Source organism: Glandiceps talaboti, chromosome 13, assembly GCF_964340395.1.
Source record: "Glandiceps talaboti chromosome 13, keGlaTala1.1, whole genome shotgun sequence".
Taxonomy (NCBI): Eukaryota; Metazoa; Hemichordata; class Enteropneusta; family Spengelidae; genus Glandiceps; species Glandiceps talaboti.
This window is the reverse complement of record NC_135561.1, coordinates 231086-252698: the sequence shown is the minus strand read 5'-3', so window position 1 is coordinate 252698 and position 21613 is coordinate 231086. Positions and strand designations below refer to the sequence as shown.

The following is a 21613-nucleotide window of genomic DNA, read 5'->3' as shown; positions in this document are numbered from 1 at the left end:
ATTGATACACAAGATTGTGGTTTTGAGCTCTGAGTTGAACACTATAAATGTATACAATCACAACAGTATCAGGGGGTGTCCACCTCAGTATTTGCCAAGTGAAAGAGCCACGAAGGACTCTGAAGGACACTTTCTGTTAGAGAACAAAGCAAAGAGATAATTATGTTCTAGTACTGATGATTACTTTTCTTTAAAGTCTACTAAAAATACACGAGGACAAGAAATATTTTCCATCCGAAGCAATGCAATGCTAGTACTTGGCATGAACCTGCATACGACTGAGTTAAAACGACTTGCGTTTTACTCCCGGTTTTACTGTGCGTTGGAGAGAAACGCCCCCTGTCTGCAGAAATTATCAACTCATTCTTGATTGTCCATTTGGTGCTACATATTTATATTGACAATATTATGATTATTATTATTATTAAAAAATCATCCGCACGTTGACTGATTGAACAACATGGTGGTTGAATAACATATTTTCAAGGGGCGGGGTGACATGAATATCCAGCCAATCAAAAACGTCGACACATTGTAAACATAACACGTGAAAATAAAAAACACAACACCGTGGCGCTGTGTTTCATCGAAGGCGCTTTCAAGAAGAGTCTCACATATCATCAGTAGCTAGCTAGCTGTCTGGGCTGTGTTTACTGGACTGGGTATACTCCTCTCATTGACTGGGAATCGACAATCGTTGATCTGTAAAAATATGGGTAAGTTTGGATATAGGAAATGCAGGCCAATCAACAAAAATTACAGTGTTACTCACAGAGTCACACAGTGTAGTGTAGTACTGTGTACTTCTTTGCACGGCGATACAAGTATCTTTCACTGACACTGGAGTGACAATGATCATGCAATCAATGATCGATCTGAAAGTTCCTGCAAAAATGTAGCAACACGTACGGTGACACAGAATACAAAGGGGGACTGTGTTGGTTGCCTGAGAGTGTGGCTATGCCAGTACTACTGTAGTATATTGATCAAATCGCTAGCTATAGCGCTATGCATACACGATGACTTGCAGTTTCGTCGGCTAGTTGGCGACATATATTCATTTCACGGACAAGGCATGCTTCGGTCGTACTCAACCTGAGTACATAAAACGACCCCATAATAGTGTAATAAAGATTGATTGATATGTATCCATATCAGAAAATTGCAATATTTGAAATATGAAAAAAAAAATATTCATATATTTTTGTGATATCAATAAACAGTGTTGGGCCTGGGGAGAAAATGTTCTGCACCCCTTCCCTCCCTTTGCACTCTCAAACATCCCCCCTCCCGAAATGAACGCAAGTATTTTGTTGTTGTTGTTGTTGTTGTTGTTGTTGTTGTTGTTGTTGTTGTTGTTGTTGTTGCAAAGAGATGTGGGCTTTGCAAGGAGAGGGGTCTCACATTGGGCAAGCTGTGGTACCCTGTACTCTGAGATAACTTAGCCGGCAATATTTTCTCCTTCAGTCTTGATTTTGGAAAGAAATGGCATCCCACATTATAGCCAGTGAGGAGGTGTGGGAGGGGTATCCTATGTAGGAGGTACTTTAAACAGTGACATAAAATTTCAAACCATACACATTATTCTATTTAACTCTTTAGATATGTAATATTATTATGACACCTGGAAAAGGTGATTAGAGGTAGTTGAGTCCAGCAATCAAGAGTCCAATCCCTGATATATTTTTTTCATATCATAAACATTATATTGATATAGTTTTCATATTTCCTAAAAGCCGCCAGTTCGCAGGATGACCAAACAAACAAAGAGGAACGTCGAGCACGTGGTGAGTTTGTACGAGGTGTAAGTGCTGCTCGTAACTGGATCACTGCTGATGGGTCATCGGGTTTCAAAGCTGAGCCAGGTCGTTATCATCTGTACATTGCCAACAACTGTCCATGGTGTCATCGTACAGTTCTGACCAGGGCTATTAAGGGCTTACAGGATGTGATATCTATGGATGTATGTTGGTACAGACGTGATGGTGATAAAGGATGGATGTTTAACTCTGAAATACCAGGTTGTACTGAAGATACAGTTAATGGAAAGAAATACATTAAAGAGATATACAAGATGTCAGATCTTGTCCAGAGGTAAACACTTATTCCATTGTGTTCACTTGTCTGTATGTATGTATGGATAGTCATGACATGTAAAGAGTGACTCAGTCTACTATGTGTTTAAATGGTTTAATGTTGAGTATGGCCAGCTCAGAATTTACAACTTGAGTCTTGTTGCTACCTTTTGTTTTTGATCACTAATGGGGACCTGGTAGGAAAGAGGTTGCTATATATGAATGATTTAGTCCTACATTCTTATACGCAGAATGCAGTGGATTGTATACTTCCCATGAAGTTGAGGAAGTTATTACTCTGGTAATTGAGACTTCAGTTTTCTAAGATAGACACAAACTAAAACTACTGTCACAACATGTTGATACAACTGTGATAAGCTATTGAATGGACATTGGTTTAAGTAGGGTGGCATCGCCGAGTTTTAGAGTTCCATGAATTTGTGGTTTACTGTTTTGGGACTTCCAATGTTTACACTATGTTGATCACAGGGTGATTAGAATCGCACACCAGAGGAACCGCTAGCACCCACCTGTGTAACCACAGACCCTACACAAAAGGTAGGGTCTATGGTGTAATCTGTCACACTGAAGAACAATAGATTTATTAGTTGTGCCTATCTTAGTAAACCAAAGGCTCGATTACCAGAGTTTTATATAGGGCCATTGTGCTTACATAGGTCTGTGCTGGGGTAATAGTTGTACATTGCTATGATGATATCCATTGTTGAATGTGCTTTATAATGTGTATATTTACCATTTATTATTCATGTAATTCATGTAAGTGATCATGTAGGATCATTGGAAAAAAGTAGGGAATTCTCAATAAAACAAAACTTTTTCCCTGTATACATACCACTTTCACTATTTTGTAAATTTAGCACACCAAAATATAAAAGTTAAAACATCTCTTATTTTTTTGATATGTGAGGAATTATTCTTGAAGATTGCCTGTTCACCACTGATATATTTGTTCATGACCAGATTTTATACAGTGTGTGTATTTGTCATCTATATCAAACCATTTTTTTTCTATTTCAGTTCTGTTCCAATTCTGTGGGACAAGAAAACCAAGGTCGTGGTCAACAACGAAAGTTCAGAAATCATACGAATGTTAAATTGTGAGTTTAATGAGTGGGCTAAGGTGTCCATAGATCTGTATCCCCCTAACTTGAGAAATGAAATAGATGAATTCAATAATTGGATTTACCCTGAGGTCAACAATGGGGCGTATAAAGCTGGGTTCGCACATTCACAAGAAGCGTATGATCCGGCAGTAAGAGTTGTATTCAAGGCCTTTGATCGTCTTGAGGAAATCTTATCAAAACGCCGCTTTCTTTGTGGGGATCAAATGACTGAAGCTGATGTCCGTCTATTTCCAACACTTTTCCGATTTGATCACGTCTACGTAGTTAGGTTCAAATGTAATAAAAAGATGTTAATTGATTACAAATATCTACCAGAATATGTTCGTGATACGTACCAGCAGAAAGGTGTAGCTGAAGCATGTAACATCGATCACTGTATAAAGGGATACTTTGGTCGTACTGGATATGGCATCATTCCTATTGGACCAGATATCGATTTCAATGTACCAACTAAGCGTTCTAAAATGAAATAGACTGTGGACTGACTGGGAAAGCCTTGCTAGTGGCATAGTTACATCATTGTCAAGATGCAATGATGTACCCTTGTCAGCTTTATATAGCCCCCCCCCCCCCCCCAGAAACTATAGGTTTTAGGAATTCTGTCAAATTTTATTGAACTGGATGTGTTTTCACATGTTTTCACATTACAACTCTGATTCTCAACTGTAAGAGGCTGTATGATAGCACTGATAAATTGACTGATGAAATCAAAATCAAATGGTATCCAACAACATATACACAATCCCCAAGAGGTCTGCATGGTTGGACATTCAGGTCCCTGTTTACATGATGCCATTTTCACATGAAAACCCAACAGTTTTGTTGTGTTTGTACCTACTGTCTATATGGGGATGACAAAAATGCAACAATTTGAAAACGAAGTTGACAGTGGATCATTTTGAAAACGATCTGTTGGTGAAATGGGGTGGAATGGAAAGATTCGAAAATGTCATGCCTTATCATTGGCAGGTTGAAATCATGTGATTGAATTACTTTTCACTTGATTTGCCTGGATTTGCATGCTCTCTTGTTATTTTTGCCAGAGTATCGATTGCGATGACTGATCCTGATCAAGGGAACTACATACATTGTGATAATTGTGGTCTTGACAACACTATTTTGTGTAAATTTCACCAGTGTAAGTGTTAAGTAGGGTTTCAAAGACAGCGGCACTGCGGGAAATCAAACACACCCAGCCAGGCCATATTTTATTACATTACTCATACAGGTTTTTTGTACACCCAAATATTGATATTTCATTTTCAAAGATATGGGAAAGGCATACTAAACATCCAAATTAGTTTTTTATATGACAACAATAATTCATGGTGCAAATTGGATACTCTGGCAAAAATAAGAAGAAAGCATGCAAATCCACGCTAATCAAGTGAAAAGTAACTACAATCACATGATTTCAACCTGCCAATGAAGGATTTGTGATTTGCCTAACATAGTGATTGCTCCTATCGTTGACAATATATAAATGATCTGCTAGCAGTCTTGGGATTATTAATGTGTGGATAAAGTACAGTAGATGTACAATAGTATTGTTGCTATTAGTCTAGTTCCTGACGGCTGTGTTCCAATTTTACATCAGTAATGTGTCAGGAACTAGACTAGGTTGCTACAGCCACTATGGTATAATTGAAGTAGATTTTAAACATATTTTTATTTGTGTGCAAGTGATTTCAACTCAACGATGGACATGAAACAATCTGTTTTTATTTTGGTCACCACTATCTAAGTATAGACACAGTGTATCAGATTTAATCAAAATAGTATTTGTGTATACTATATATGGATTTTACACAATGTTTGAGCTCTTACTAGTTATAGGCAAATATTGTAGACTTTCAAGAAAGTACTAGCCTGTTTATGTTACAATCTGATTTTGCTCCTCTGTGTCACTATAACCGCTTGTCTTAATGCTAGCAAATGGCAAGCAATTAATGTGCTTTACGCTCAAACTGATTATTTTGAAAAAATGCACTGAAACTGATTGGTAACAATGGGGAGTGATAACGTACGTCAGCTTAATTCACTATATTGTCAATATGTAAATAAGCCCTCATTGAGATGAGCACAAGAGTGACAATTTACATACAATGAATATTATGTAAATACATCTACAAACAGGCATGCTGATAAATACTGCTATTCAGGGCATGGCTAAATTAATTGTTTGCCATCACTTGCATTACAAGCAGTTATAGTGAAACAGTGAAGCAAAATGACAGATCATGATGTAAACAGGTGCAGAAATTACAAAATAGATTGTATGATTGCAGATGTATATCTAATAGTTGTAATCAAATGAGGTTATGTAAGTTTTGAAAAAAATATGTGTGTCACAGCTGAAGGTTTGTTTGAAATGTATCTATTGTTTGTAAAAGTTAATAAATTACATTATACTCACTGGTTAGACTATTTTGAAGTTGTTGCAATGTAATTTTGGTAATGATCATTATATGGATATGGGATAAAATAAAAGTAAATAGATTCTAAAATCTGGATTGTTTGGCTGCATGTCCTGTTTTTTTTTATTTTTTCAATATTTCAGTGTAACTTTATGTGATTTGAATGTGTGACTAAATGATAAAGATACAATCAAACAGTATAAATGAATACCACAATGACTTTACTATATAAAAAGACACATTTACAACATATATTGAGAGTAGGACAGCCCATTCCAAAACTGCTCAACAATGGGAATAAACTAAAACTTATGCCAGTTTGACTCACAAATCAGGCATCTACGTACATTCAAGACATTTTCAAAATGGAAGTGTGTGAAATTCAGTTGCATGTGATTCTGAGTGCTGTGGACTGATTATAACATGCTTTATTACAGCTATGGAAAGCATGGTATAGTAAATTACATAGACTAAATGTCACAGTACAGCACTCATAAATTACATTTTGTATAAAAGACTGACAGTTCATCTTAATTCTTACTTAACTACGATTATCTCTATGGAGAGAGTGTGCTTGTAGAAAAGGACTACATGTAGAGTAACTTGGTCTAGTTCCTGACGGATCGTATTCCATACTACGTTGTCGTCATACTACTCCGGTTAGGGTTAGGAACTAGACTATTGCACTTTTGGTATCTCAATTTATCTAGAACAAATTGAAACAATCATTGGAAACGAATGTACTCAAATTCTGAAACAAAGAAACAACGGAAAAAGTCAAGATACTTTCAATAAACATTTTGTAGAAAATTTAATACTGTAAATAATGTTTTTAAAAGTTTATGCATACTTGAATTCATGATAACAAAATACTGACTACATTTCATTTCCCAACCCCTCCCCAGTTCGCTTTTTTAATATTACGAAAATTCCCTAAATATTGTTATTATTTCTGATATGTGTTGAAGTAGGAAGCAGTACAAGAACTGTAATACTTTCTGAAGTAGAAAAGAAAGGAAAAGGTTCATTGAATGACATATTCGCTCTTTCTATATACATACGTATATCATATGTATACGACAGTATATGCAGTTTGCATCTTTTAAAGTGCGACCTCTAGAGTTAGATATTCACCGAAATTGCTAGAATCTACCAGAAAGGTCATGGGGTCATTTCCTGTCTTGCGCAAGGACTCGACACAACCCACGTTGTACCACCAGACTGTGGATTTAAACGATTTGTCCATCTCTGGTATTAAAGAAGCGTCAGAAGTGATACTGCTGGTTTCAACCCGTCATATATAGCATTACCATGGAGTATATACCAAGTGGGTCATCCGTAACACAGGGTAATATGTAAGTATTCTGAGAAATATTAAGGAACGTGGAGGGTGATCGGTCCAACCATGGAACTTGGAAATATCACCTTCGAACTTAGCTCTGGATGCTACGAGGTTCGACACGTCAGGGAAGAAGTGTCGAACATCGGAGTAAGTCATGTAAGCCAGGACTCGATTCTGACAATGTCCTTTTCCTTCTATGGTGTTCAGGGACAGTGTCAGAATCGAGTCTCATACACCGTATGCAAACAGGACGAAAATATCCATGGATGGAGTAGTAATCACTGTTTACATCTATATCCTGACTCTATCTTGGTACGCAATTCATGAATGGTCAAGTGAAAACTAGTAACTGGCCCAAGCACAACGTACACAGGCTTAGATTGTTGTTTTGTTTTCAGTAACAAAAATCAACTCATACACTGCACATTAATATCAATCAAATGTCAACATCAGAGTTTTTTCTAGTTCAATGAAAGTTCATCTGTAAAACTATGTAACACAGAACAAGGAACACTTGTGCTCCAAGTACATACATGTACAAAGAAAATTATTGCTCGAATATACTCACACAGGTACTGATTTTCTAAATGTATTATGTTTTTGGAACAGGGATTTATGTCAGTACATCAAACTTTTTCTTTGCATGGACTAGTGAATGTTTTCTCAAATGTAAAAATCTGCATTTATCATAAATTACTGTACTGTTGTCGTTTCATGACATAATAATAATGGAGAATTTTGTGCAACCATCGTTCTCCATAAAATCAGGATAGATAGTTGATACTATTTAGAAGAAAGTCTTGTATTTGTCAGTTTTAGTGAAACAACAGTATAACCCAGATGCTTAGTTATCTGTCTTGACAGTCAGTTTTAGTGAAACAACAGTATAACTCAGATGCTTGGTTATCTGACTTGATAGTCAGTTTTAGTGAAACAACAGTATAACTCAGATGCTTGGTTATCTGTCTTGACAGTCAGTTTTAGTGAAACAACAGTATAACTCAGATGCTTGGTTATCTGACTTGATAGTCAGTTTTAGTGAAACAACAGTATAACTCAGATGCTTGGTTATCTGTCTTGACAGTCAGTTTTAGTGAAACAACAGTATAACTCAGATGCTTGGTTATCTGACTTGACAGTCAGTTTTAGTGAAACAACAGTATAACTCAGATGCTTGGTTATCTGACTTGACAGTCAGTTTTAGTGAAACAACAGTATAACTCAGATGCTTGGTTATCTGGCTTGCCGCTTGACAATGCTGGTCATCCATCTATAATATGTTATTGAGTGATGTAACCAAGTCTCTGGGCTATGAGAGCAGTTGATCAGAAAATTCAGACTTGGGTCACTTCCTATGTATATAAAATCACTGAAACAGTAGGATATGCTTTCATCTGCCAGTTTATTTTATGAGTTAAAGTGGCCATATGAATGAGAATGGTAGGATTTTTAATTTATAAAACAATTTTATCATGGCGTCCTACTTGAAAAATCATTGTACATACAATAAACATTTTACACATTTCTTATGTGTTTGCACGTTATTGAACTACAAACAAGGACTTGACATATGTTGTTTCACATTGATTTTTCAAGTAGGAAGCCATGATAAAATTGCTTTACAAATTAAAAATCCAAAATAAATACCCAATTCTCATTCATATGGCCACTTTAAAACATTGTTGGAAATGTTATTATTATTACCAAGCATATAACTCCATCTCCCCTCTATCTGTTCGAGATTTTTAAAACTCATGTAAACACTGAACCATTTCCAATTCTTCTTCACAGACTGTGTTGCCAATGTGGAGTTCCTATTCAACCTAACCCAGCTAATATGTGTGTGTCATGTATTCGAACACAAGTGGATATTACTGAAGGAATACCAAAGCAAAGTATTATATATTTCTGTAAAGGCTGTGAAAGGTAAAAGATCAAGTTACTTTTTATGTCTTGACCCCTATTTATAGTCAGCAAGTCTGAGCAAGAGGACGTAATGCACCCCACGTACACATACCACTGTCCTCCAAATTGAGACTTATGAAGAGTGTAACCAAAGTACATGTAATTAAAATCCTATCAAAATAATATTACCAAAATGACCTAATTGAACAGAAATGAACTAGTGCTCAAAGGCCATGTGAACATGTGTGTTTTAAAACGTTGTTAATAGTTTACAACATATACATGTACTTGTGGAATAAAATAGTATTTATATCCCCAAATACATTTCTCCAGTCAGCTGAGGACAATGCATACAAGTGACATAAGGGGGCCTTGTTACAAAGTCAGGAGTGAAGAGTGACACCCTAGACTGGAAGATCCATTGTTGTTTGTGCTATGTAGCTACACATAAGCTAAACACAGGGTAGTGAGTGGTTACACAAACAGATCAACACAGATCTTCCAGTGTATGAAACACTTGTATGCCATGTATATGGGGTAGTGAGTGGTTGCACAAACAGATCAACACAGATCTTTCAGTGTATGAAACACACGTATGTCATGTGTATGGGGTAGTGAGTGGTTAAACTAACATATCAACACAGATCTTCCAGTGTATGAAACATTCGTATGTCATGTGTATTTTGTAGCTACAGAAATGAAAATATTGGAGAATAATACAGTATTTACAATGTAACATACAGGACATAATTGCCTATACAAAGTGTACATTGTCTACTTACAGGTATTTGCAGCCTCCTGATGTATGGGTTACATGTACTCTGGAATCTAAAGAACTTTTAGCACTGTGTCTAAAGAGGTTGAAGGCACTCAGTAAGGTGAGTCTAAGTAGTCATGTTCAACAAAGTTAGTCAAATATATAGATCAAATTGTAGATATTCCAAAAAGTATACAAAGTTAGCAGTGATGACAAATTAAATCAAAGATGATATCATTTCATGCAGATAATTCACATAATATATATAACTAAGTGTGTTTGTAAATGTCTTGTAACCCTGGAAACAGAAAGATGGAAATCTGGTAAAACTGGCATAGTTTCCAACTTTGGAAATATAGGCATTTTCATAAACTGGGAGTTTCTGGATTTTACATCACCTAATTTTTCAGAGCAACATCAAGTTGATCTTGTTCTTAGGCCGCACTGCCTCATGGGAGTCAGACTCCAAAGTTTTTATTTCCTTCAATGTAAAACATCTCATGAATATTCATTGTAAAGCATCAAAAACACTAACTTTGTATATATTATAGTGTACAAGTTCAACTATTTATTGATTATTTTGATTTTACAGGTTCATTTGGTAGATGCTGGTTTTGTATGGACTGAACCCCATTCTAAGAGACTGAAAGTAAAGCTGACTATTCAGAAAGAAGTGATGGGTGGTGCAGTGCTGCAACAAGTCTTTATAGTAGAGTACATGGTACATAATCAAATGTGTAGAGATTGTCATAGAGTGGAAGCTAAAGATTACTGGAATGCATGTGTACAGCTAAGACAGAAAGTAAGTTACTGGTGTTCGCTGTATATCACATCTGAGCTTCAAGTTGCCATATAAACAGTTAGCCATGACACATGATTGCTATCTTTCTGAAAGAGCAATGTGAAGCCTGAAAAAGATAGCAATGGTATGGCACCTGCATGAGATTTTCACTGATTTGATAGGTGTCACTTACAAATTAGCCTTAACACCATCGCAATATATTTTAATGTTCTCAACTAAAAGGACATAGTGAAATCAATGGAAGGTTATGAATGATACTGGCAAGCACATATTATACAACTACATGTATAATCTACACAAAAATCTAACAAACCATTCCTCATCTCATAGGAAATCTTTCCACAGTTTCATTCTGAATCCATTTACAATTTTTTGGGATATCCTGCTAATAATCAAACAGCCAGACAAAACAGACAAGTAGAGATGGAAACATAACCTCAATCCAACCTCACTGGCAGTTGGTAATAACATGTGAAATTCATACATCGTTATACAGTTTGAGTCCTAATACTATCATAACTGTAGTAAGAACACTGGTGCAGCACCTTATATTTACATTTTATCTTGATTGGTATTCACAGACCTCACATAAGAAGACATTCCTATACCTGGAACAGTTGATATTGAAACATAAAGCACATACTGCCACTGTCAATATCAAAGAACACCATGATGGAGTGGATTTCTTTTATGATGCTGAACAAGAAGCTAGACGATTACTGAATTTTCTACAAGCAATGGTGCCATGCAGGTAATTTTACAAATTTTCTGTGTTCCGAAGGTAACAATGTCTATGACAATGTACTCTCATTACAGGTATTATATACCAAATTTCATTTTAATATATTGACAGTACTAGATAAATTTGTATAGTTAAATTCCTGATTGAAACCTCATCTTGTACTGGTACTTAATTTTTCTATGAACATATCAAGGCAAAACATATCTTCAGTTGGAACCTTCCAAGGCATTAACATCAGCCTAACATATGTAAAGATGTAAATATGTGGAAGGGTATTTGTTAATTTGTAATGTGACATTACAGAAATATTTTATATTTGTTCAAATAGGACTCAGAAGTCAATGCAGCTGGTTTCCCATGATACCCACAACAACACTTACAATTACAAAATAACTCATTCTGTGGAAATTGTACCTGTATGTAAGGTGAGTTAAGAAACAACATATCAGAACAGGGTGAAGAGTCTGTTGCCATGAAGAAAATACATGTAGCCCTTGAAATTTTTCCCCAACAGACATAGCTTGAAATGGCTGTCAGAAACAACTGTAGAGTTATTGTGAGAATGAATGTACATAGACTCATGGTTCATATTCATCCCTAACCAATGAAATTATCTACTCAGAGTCAATACATTTTCTTGCAAGTGACTCCCAAATTGTCACTAATGTCTTTTCAGCACAGGAAGACGAGAATCGATCAGTAGGGCCAGAGATCTAAATTGTAGGGAAGTTTATCATGCAAACCTCCACACTTTGATTGTTTAGTTTAGTTTAGTTTAGTTTATTTCAGTAAAACAAGATCGACAGTACAGCTATACAAATAAAAACTGGTACAAATTGTTGAATTACTTAGATAACCCACAAAAGTCAAAGACTTGATTCCAGTGGGGTCCATACAGTGATTCAAGAAAGTGGCGGGATAAGCAAAGGTGTTTAACTACATGAAATAGGAAAGAATAACAGAAGTAGGGGAAAACATGGAGGCAAACTAACTAATAACGAATAAACTCGCTGTTTTCAGTATCTCTTATTGTACTGGACAAATATGATTTGACTTTTTTTAAAGGCATTTCTTTGTGATATCTATTAGATTATCTTATCATCTGATTCTTTCCATTACAGGATAATATAGTGTGTCTTCCACCAAAGCTGGCCCACTCTCTGGGTAATATTAGTCAGATATGTATTTGTCTACGTGTTTCCAATCTGGTTCATCTGATAGACCCATCTACACTGCAAAGTAAGTGTTGAACTCTCACAGTAACATGATGTCTCATGTTGAACTCTCTGTACAATACACTGACTGGAATATTCACAGAATGGTGTCTCATGAAATACGAAGATATCATTGGCTTTTGTTATAGAAATCAATCAGTACATGGCCGAGTCCTCGTTCATAGTATAGCAACCAATCAGTACACACCTGAGTCCTCATTCATGGTATAGCAACCAATCAATACACACTTGAGTCCTTATTCATTGTATAGCAACCAATCAGTACACACCTGGGTCCTCACTTATGGTATAGCAACCAATCAATACACACCTGAGTCCTCACTTATGGTATAGCAACCAATCAGTACACACCTGAGTCCTCACTTATGGTATAGCAACCAATCAATACACACCTGAGTCCTCACGTATGGTATAGCAACTAATCAGTACACACCTAAGTCCTCACTTATGGTATAGCAACCAATCAATACACACCTGAGTCCTCACTTATGGTATAGCAACCAATCAGTGCACACCTGAGTCCTCACTTATGGTATAGCAACTAATCAGTACACACCTGAGTCCTCATTCATGGTCTTCCAATACACATGTAGTTGTATGTTTTACAGCAGATAGTTTTACTGTAACAGCTCTTATTTTAGTAGCCAATCAGAATTTGCCTTGTAAGTGCTACACATTATACTCACACACATAGGAAGACAAGGCCTGTCAGTGTTTCCTCTTCACCGAAATATATGTTTATCTTGGGTTCTCTATTGTGTTGAAACAGTTGTAAAGATGAAGTCATAGATCTGACTGAACACAAGGGAAAACAAAGTCTCTATAAAGGAAATGTTTTAAGACAGTAAAAAATGTCATTTTAAGGAAAAGATATCATGGCTGCCTTATTTAAACTTGATGGACTATTGATTTCTAAACCTATCAATTGATCATACTATGTAACATATGCAGTGTTGCATGAAAATAACAGTTTTGTTTTATGTTTTAGTTGCTGATGTAACTGCTCCTGTATTTTGGAGAACTCCATTTTATAACATGTGTGAGCAGAAGAATTTTACAGAGTATATTGTATTAGAGATCGAACCTATCCATGCAAAGGATATACCTCATCATAAAGGAGAAGGAGCTAAATCAACCAAGGTAAGAGCAGATCTGGTGATTGATTGGTCAATGCCAGTTCTTCTACCAGATATCAACCAATCTCCTTCTTTCTTTAAGGAGCCAAATCAACCAAGTAAAGAAGAGATCAGATGATTGGTCAATGTAAATTCTTCGACCAGATATCTGCCAATATCCTGTTTTTGTTAAGGAACAATATAAACTTGAGTTTAAGAACAGATCGGGTGATTTATCAATTTGTTAATTCTTCTGATATCAAGCTATCACATGCTTTCTTGAATTCAAATGTTTGAATGAAACATTCTCTCTTTTCTTTTCATTTGTTCATGCTCATATGTAATTATGTACTGTATATTTACTGACAGTGTTTTCCCCATTCTCTTTGTAAATCCATTTATAGCATATGTTAGCTGATGTTTGGGTAGCTCGTTCACAAGACTTAGGAATGAATGATGCTCAGTACCACTGTAGAAGTCATCTTGGTCATATCCTGAAGCCTGGTGATAGTGTTTTGGGCTTTGATTTCACCAGTGCCAATGTCAATGATAGAAACTTGGAGAAAATGAAAGCTGACAGAATTCCTGATGTAGTAAGTGATGTTGTCAGTGGATGAAGATCTTAGACTTCAACATGTGAAAGAATGTACATACATACTCTATATTACACACACACACACACACACACACACACACACACACACACACACACACACACACACACACATACATACATACATACATGATAGTTTCACAACTGATAAAATATATTCTAAATGGCTATGATAGTTTCACAACTGATAAAATATATTCATCTAATAATTTTTTTATAAAATAAGTGTTTTTTTTCTGATACCAGGTTCTTGTGAAGAAGAAATATGATAGAAACACAAGGAAAGAACGTAGGAACTGGAGACTGAAGAAACTAGCCAAGAATGCTGAACACATTGATGATGAAAAGATGGAAAGGTAGGGAGGGCACTACTATCTATCACTCTGTTAGGGCAGCCGTACTTAAGTGTTATTAAAGAATTATGTTGTAAATATGGTTTTATGGTGATAGAAGATTTTAGGCATCACATTTGGATTTTTCACTTGCACTTTTGAACATGTTATATGGTTTTCATATTATCATGTCAAGTAAGACACTGTCCTGTTGAGAGTATAATTCTAGAAACTACATGTATTATATCAATTAAAACACACCTCAAACATCACCTGACAATAGATTCACGTGATGCATAAAGCCCTGTAGGCTGCAGCTCTTTTTTATTTTTCCTGTATTTTCATTGAATTCCTGGGCATAGGCATATGATAAATTAGTTATTACCCAATATCACCTCTTCATTCCTCATATCAATGTTCGTTCCGTTTCAACAACGTGACATGAGTCATGAGGCAAGTGTCGCGATGCGGAAACATGCAGAGTTAAAATAATGTTTTCCTTGCACTTTTATCAATTCAGAGATTACACAGAATTCTTAGAAGATCTGGAAGAAGACCAGGAATACAGACAGCATGTTAATATCTATATTGGTAAGAGTATATTAAAATTCAGTCTTCTGATACATGTGTATGTCCAGATGAAGTGCGATACATGTGTATGTCCAGATGAAGTGCGATACATGTGTATGTCCAGATGAAGTGCGATACATGTGTATGTCCTGATGAAGTGCGATACATGTGTATGTCCAGATGAAGTGCGATACATGTGTATGTCCAGATGAAGTGCGATACATGTGTATGTCCTGATGAAGTGCGATACATGTGTATGTCCAGATGAAGTGCGATACATGTGTATGTCCTGATGAAGTGCGATACATGTGTATGTCCAGATGAAGTGCGATACATGTGTATGACCAGATGAAGTGCCTTTTGTTTAATGACAAGCATGATGTATCACACAATGTGCACACTTACCCATCCCAGTATGATGTGTAACAACTCAATCACAATATGTTGTAATTAAAATTATTTAAGTTATTTCACAATGTGTGTTTACTGCCTTTGTTATCGAGATAGCAGCATAGAAAGTTGAAAGAATCAAATAATCTCACCAAATATCATCAACGGTGTTTGAATGTAACAGTTACTATCAGTGACATATGAATCTATGATGACATCTTTACTTTTTTTCAGATCATAACAAGAATGTACCAGTAGAAGCAAGCAGTGATGATGATGATGCTCCTCGAATAAGTCTTCAAGAAATGATGGATGATTTGAATCTTGAAGATGCCACTGGTGGAGAAGGTGCAGCCATGATGGAATAGTTGGAGCTATCAATCCAAATCTTGACTAGGCAGGACTGGATAACTCCCCGACAATTTAGAATATTTCACACGTTCTTGTCAATTTTCAACCCTCATAGTTCTTTGGCAGTATTTGACTCTTCAACCCGGCAGGACTGAATACCTCATAGTCCATTGACAGTATTTGACTGTATACTAAATGTAATCAAATGACAACTGGACAGGCAGGGCTTAATATCTTAACATATTTATTTGCCAGAAGTCAAAAAGTTGACATATAAAGTGAGGAAAAGGAATTAGTTAAGGAAACCTCATAATCCAATTCTCTCATAAACTGAGCTGGCCTTAATACCTGATAGCCCATTCTGAAGTACACTGTGGTTTTCTTGATAACATACACACCACTTGATCCCCTTTGATGCAGGCATTTATAAGCACAGCTTCCCAAATAGGATACAGATTTCAGTTGTCTGGCAAAGCTATAAAATTTGGTGAGGAACAGAAGAATTGTCAAGTATTAAATTATCGTAATAGCCTCAACAAAACTATGGGATTCAAACCTTGGCCTTCAAGATAATAACAGATAAACAATTGAGATGATTATTAGACATCACTTATTAATAATTCTATTTAATACTAGGCACGATTCACACATAGTGACAGTGGTGCCATCTTTTGATAGTAGTATTGTCAATAATCTTGACAATTATAAATTTTAGATTATAAATGTAAAATAGTTCAAGCTATTTCCTTAGGAGGGTAGCCCCACATGTACATTTACATGAAGTAAATGTGCTAATCAGATAAAACAAATGGACTTTTCATTTTCAAAAAAAAAAAGAATTTGACTAATTTATATTTGAGTGGCAGTAACAAACCTGTCATCTTAGTCAATAAGTTACTTGTGTTGTCTACCTGACTTATATTGTAGCTGAAGATATCGATAAATAAATGAATTTTGACTTTGAAATATTGGATTTTCACAGCGTCATAAAATTACCTGCCTCTTCCTCCTTTTGAATGTGTGATTGGTACTCTTTGCCGTCTCATTAGAATCATTAGAATCTAATTATAAATACTGACATAGTAAATATGGCTTGATTTCTTTGTTTACCACTATTTCTTTTGTATGCTGTCATTTGTTTTTGATTTCGTAGTTCTGAAAGTGAGTGCCCCATTCCTAGATCTGACCGGTTACCATAGGAGTTAACATTCAAGTTTGCACATATGTGTAGTCAATCAGAATCCAACTTACAATTTACATTTTGGGATTGAAGTTGAAAATGAACAGACACACAAAAACAACAGTAATAATAACATTGTTGCCTGTTCTGAGGTTTAAGCTTTCGACATAAGACACATTCTCATTTGTTGAGTAGGTTACTTTATGCATGAGATTTAAATGTTATGGACAGTGGGAGTGTATCAGATGTAAGGGTGGTGACAAAGACCAGGAGTCTATCAGATGTAAGGGCGGTGACAAAGACCAGGAGTCTATCTGATGTAAGGGCGGTGACAAAGACCAGGAGTCTATCAGATGTAAGGGTGGTGACAAAGACCAGGAGTCTATCTGATGTAAGGGTGGTGACAAAGACCAGGAGTGTATCAGATGTAAGGGTGGTGACAAAGACCAGGAGTGTATCAGATGTAAGGGTGGTGACAAAGACCAGGAGTCTATCAGATGTAAGGGTGGTGACAAAGACCAGGAGTGTATCAGATGTAAGGGTGGTGACAAAGACCAGGAGTGTAAAAGATGTAAGGGTGGTGACAAAGACCAGGAGTCTATCAGATGTAAGGGTGGTGACAAAGACCAGGAGTCTATCAGATGTAAGGGTGGTGACAAAGACCAGGAGTCTATCTGATGTAAGGGTGGTGACAAAAGACCAAGAGTCTATCAGATGTAAGGGTGGTGACAAAAGACCAGGAGTCTATCTGATGTAAGGGTGGTGACAAAGACCAGGAGTCTACCTGATGTAAGGGTGGTGACAAAGACCAGGAGTCTATCAGATGTAAGGGTGGTGACAAAGACCATGAGTTTATCTGATGTAAGGGCAGTGACAAAGACCAGGAGTCTATCTGATGTAAGGGCGGTGACAAAGACCAAAACATGAACACTTAATACAAAGAACAGTAAAAAACAAGGTAATGCTAATAGTGAATAAATAAGTGTCCACTTCGTCAGATTTGTACTTCAGACCATGTTTGTTGAGTTGATTTTAAAGCTGTGTTTATACAGTTATACTCCTTTCCGACTCTTCCCCATTGTTTCAACTGTGCTCCCAATTTCATTTAGAAAGACGGTGTCTGCATACCGTTAATCCATGAAAGGAACTGTCCGCAGCTTGTTAATTATTTATGTTGCACTGGCCCCACCTTGTCACTGTTACAATGCAATCAACATGTGCTACCGCGCCTAATTCTGCACCTGTCATTCTCTAAAGTGTAAAAATCGACCTTACCTTGGTGGGTCTCGAACATAGTACCTCTTGTTCTGTGCCTATATCCAAAGACCTACTCTATATGTTTTTTCTTTTATTAAAAGACAAACCCGACGGCTTGCCTTGTGAAAGAAATGCGTTTACAGTTCTGGTTACAAAAAGGTTCAATAGAGAAAGTAAATATTCAAAAGTTATAAATAATCTGGTGTGTGTGTGTGTGTGTGTGTGTGTGTGTGTGATATAAACACTTAGCTTGTACATAGACCCTACCCGTGTAGGGTCTATGGTTTGTACACCTAAAACATAACGTCACATAGTTAATGGACTTTTAGTTCTGCTTGCAGACGGAGTATATTCGGGGTATACTGTTGGGGTGGTTTATTTGTATTCTGTGTTCTGTGTTTATTTTGATCATTTGACGCTAAGGTCAAATTCTGTAAAAGAATAAGGTTAAAGTAAATATAGTAGTAGCTGTAGCAAAGTCCACTCTCACTAGTATCCGACAAGTTGACCACGCAAAGTCTACTCTCACTAGTAGTAGTATCCAATCAGTAGACCACGCAAAGTCTACCCAGTACCTTCACTGGTATTGTATCCGATGAGCTACACCTGGAACAGACTGGCAAAATCTGTTCGTCGAGGCTCTGAAGTTTACCACTTATAGAAAACTGCTAATTTACATATGAATGGCCTTAGAGTAAAAATAACTCTCTAACTAAAATTAATTAGGACAGTTTCTATTATACATAGTTAGTACACCGGTACCTAAAGTTCTCTAACGTACACCAAAGCGAATTTTCTATATCTGCAACTATACCAATGTTATGGGTACAACGATTTCTGTATGACATTCGGAAATGATTTTTACGACTACATTTTTTGTGATGTCCTTCTTTATATTTACTAGCTTCAGGTTGTTTGTTCTCACCTTATCTGTGACATCATAATATATATCGTTTGTATGAATAACGACAAGCCTACCAACACTAAACTCTGATAGTAAAGAAATAACTTGTACTCAAATCCCCGTTGATGTGAGTTATAGATGTATACACATATATCAATTGAAATCTTTCTTTATCTGTTATACAGCTATGTTTTACCGCAAAAATGTTATATATCAGTAAACTTCATACATTTTGAATATTATTGTTTTCTTGTTTTAGTTTACGTATAGTATATTTAATGAACGTTGTTTTTCCTTTTCTTTTATACATTTCATAGGTGAATTCCGACAACTAGGTTTGACGATGGGTACTCTTGTGGCACAGAGAAAAATTCCTGAATTATTTAGATGTTTGACAAGATGGCGGCCCAAATGTAATCCTCTGTTTTATATGATAAAGAACAGTTTGCAAACTAACAATACCTGGCCTCTTATATATGTCTATACCGACACTGATCAGTTCAAATATTGTAAAACCGTTGTCTGTAAAGCCAAACATTTCTGCAAACCTCCCTACAACACGGCATACTTCGCATACACTACTGACAATGATAGTCTTTCAACTTTACTGGACCAGGACAACATTATCGATAAAGACAACCCTTACATACAGTTTCTTTTTGTCCCTTCAAGCACCACGGGAAAAATCAAGGAAATCATGCAGCAATCAGATTTTATTCCCATACACGAGGACAAATATGTAATGTATCTGTATGATAAAAGGTCAGAGTATGTAAGACGGGGCTCAGAACCGCCATTGCCCAAAGGATTTACCATTGGAAGACTACGTACCGAGCACGATGCATTTCTCGAGAAAAAGATGCTACACTTGCCTTATTCACCGACTTATGCCAAAACCTTGCAGAACTACATCAATTTAGCAGTTTATAGTGATGATAACACGCCTGTCGCGTGGACTTTACTCAAGGAATATGGAGAACTAGGCTACGCCTTCACTGATCCATCATTTCGACGTCATGGCTTCGGTAGCATTATTCTGACGAAGTTAGCATTCGAGGTATCACAATTTCAAGACGCGTATGCATTTGTCCGGAATGATAATATCGCAGCTCATTCAACCATGCAAACTTGTGGTCTTACTAGGTTCAATGACTATCAAAGTACAGTTTTAGTTTTGAAGAAGAACAATAATGAATCGTTGTAAATGTACATGTATCCCTTAGCCTAGCTACCTATAGACTTGACAACGATTATCGATACACTATTCCGTTATCCTAGGTCTAACCACAGTTCCCCTATCTGGTGATAGAGGGACTGTGGCCGAACTGACATTTTGAATTGTCGCTCCCGTTCATTAAGGACTGGGCGAAAATTCAAATTTTTTTTTATAAATGTCAGTGAGGATAGCGGAATAGTGTAAGTAGCGATAGTTCTTGAACTCTACAGGTACGTTATCTATCCCTTTGTGGCTCTTGATAATTACATGTAATGAATACAATCGTCGCAAAAGCTTGGTGATTGCCAGTGAGAATGCGGATCCCACAGGAGGGTATGTTGTGAAATGTAAATACTATCACGTTCACTATTTCGTCAACAAAACCACCAAACACTGCCACCATATCTATTATCATGTTGTAATGATATTATTTCCCACATTAAATCTGTGATAAGACACTGCATTTATTAATCCCTGGATTGATAGCTGGTATAGAGCCACCACTATATAGTGGTCTAAGGTAGAGTTGAAGGTATTAAGACCTCCAAAGACTAGATGGGCACACTACCGACACTGCTGACCATCTCCGTACCAGAGCATTATTCTGAATGTTACCACTCTGTTTCCCCTTCACTCCTAGACCCATTCCTCTCTTAACAACTATTGATTCAGTGCATGTTGTCAGTCGTGATTTCACTGATATCTTCTGATATGATGGAAAATGGTGGAATGAGAAAATCACAAATGTATAGTTAGATACAATTAGTCAGATAATGGGTGACATTATCATTACTAGACACAATGGATGTCATTATCATTACTAGACACAGACACAAAGGTGTCAATGTTTTGATGTCTGCATCTAGTTACAGTACGTTTAAATGGTTTATTTCATTTTAATAGACAAAGTGAGAAATTGCTATCTTATTCGTAATGTGTACCATGTGCAGTTTCTTATTGGTTTCTGTATAGTTGTATTAAACAACCAGTAAACACATGAAACTAACTGGCTGTGTGTGTGTGTTGGTATATATGTATGTATGTATGTATGTATGTATGTATGTATGTATGTATGTATGTATGTATGTATGTATGTATGTATGTATGTATGTATGTATGTATGTATGTATGTATGTATGTATGTATGTATGTATGTATGTATGTATGTATGTATGTATGTATGTGTGTTGGTATGTACCTCTCCAATTGACCACTAGTGCAAATATTGTATTGTCTGATCACAGTAGTAATATTAACTTTATTAA

The 21613-nt window shown here is 36.3% G+C and overlaps 3 protein-coding genes across 4 annotated transcripts; all 3 read left to right on the top strand.

Annotated features, from left to right (window-relative positions):
- The first annotated feature begins 575 nt into the window (after positions 1–575).
- Positions 576–5694, top strand: LOC144444578 (glutathionyl-hydroquinone reductase YqjG-like). Its single transcript, XM_078134055.1, has 3 exons — positions 576–716; positions 1737–2094; positions 3114–5694. Exons 1-3 carry the CDS (start codon positions 713–715, stop codon positions 3691–3693), a joined length of 942 nt encoding a protein of 313 aa, XP_077990181.1. The 5' UTR covers positions 576–712; the 3' UTR covers positions 3694–5694.
- Positions 5695–6806: 1112 nt separating this feature from the next.
- On the top strand, positions 6807–16757 carry LOC144445122 (60S ribosomal export protein NMD3-like). Its single transcript, XM_078134676.1, has 12 exons — positions 6807–6992; positions 8771–8905; positions 9669–9762; positions 10234–10443; positions 11025–11194; positions 11514–11610; positions 12307–12424; positions 13409–13560; positions 13940–14128; positions 14395–14504; positions 15001–15071; positions 15675–16757. The coding sequence occupies exons 1-12, from the start codon at positions 6949–6951 to the stop codon at positions 15806–15808; spliced, it is 1524 nt and encodes a 507-aa protein (XP_077990802.1). The 5' UTR covers positions 6807–6948; the 3' UTR covers positions 15809–16757.
- A 101-nt stretch (positions 16758–16858) lies between these two features.
- On the top strand, positions 16859–21255 carry LOC144445123 (uncharacterized). 2 transcript variants are annotated; one of them, XM_078134678.1, is made up of 3 exons: positions 16859–17929; positions 19450–19545; positions 19805–21255. In XM_078134678.1, the coding sequence occupies exons 2-3, from the start codon at positions 19520–19522 to the stop codon at positions 20334–20336; spliced, it is 558 nt and encodes a 185-aa protein (XP_077990804.1). In that variant the 5' UTR covers positions 16859–17929; positions 19450–19519; the 3' UTR covers positions 20337–21255. The 2 variants fall into 2 exon arrangements, with proteins under 2 accessions (XP_077990804.1, XP_077990803.1); XM_078134677.1 differs by having other exon boundaries at positions 19450–21255.
- Positions 21256–21613: the final 358 nt, after the last annotated feature.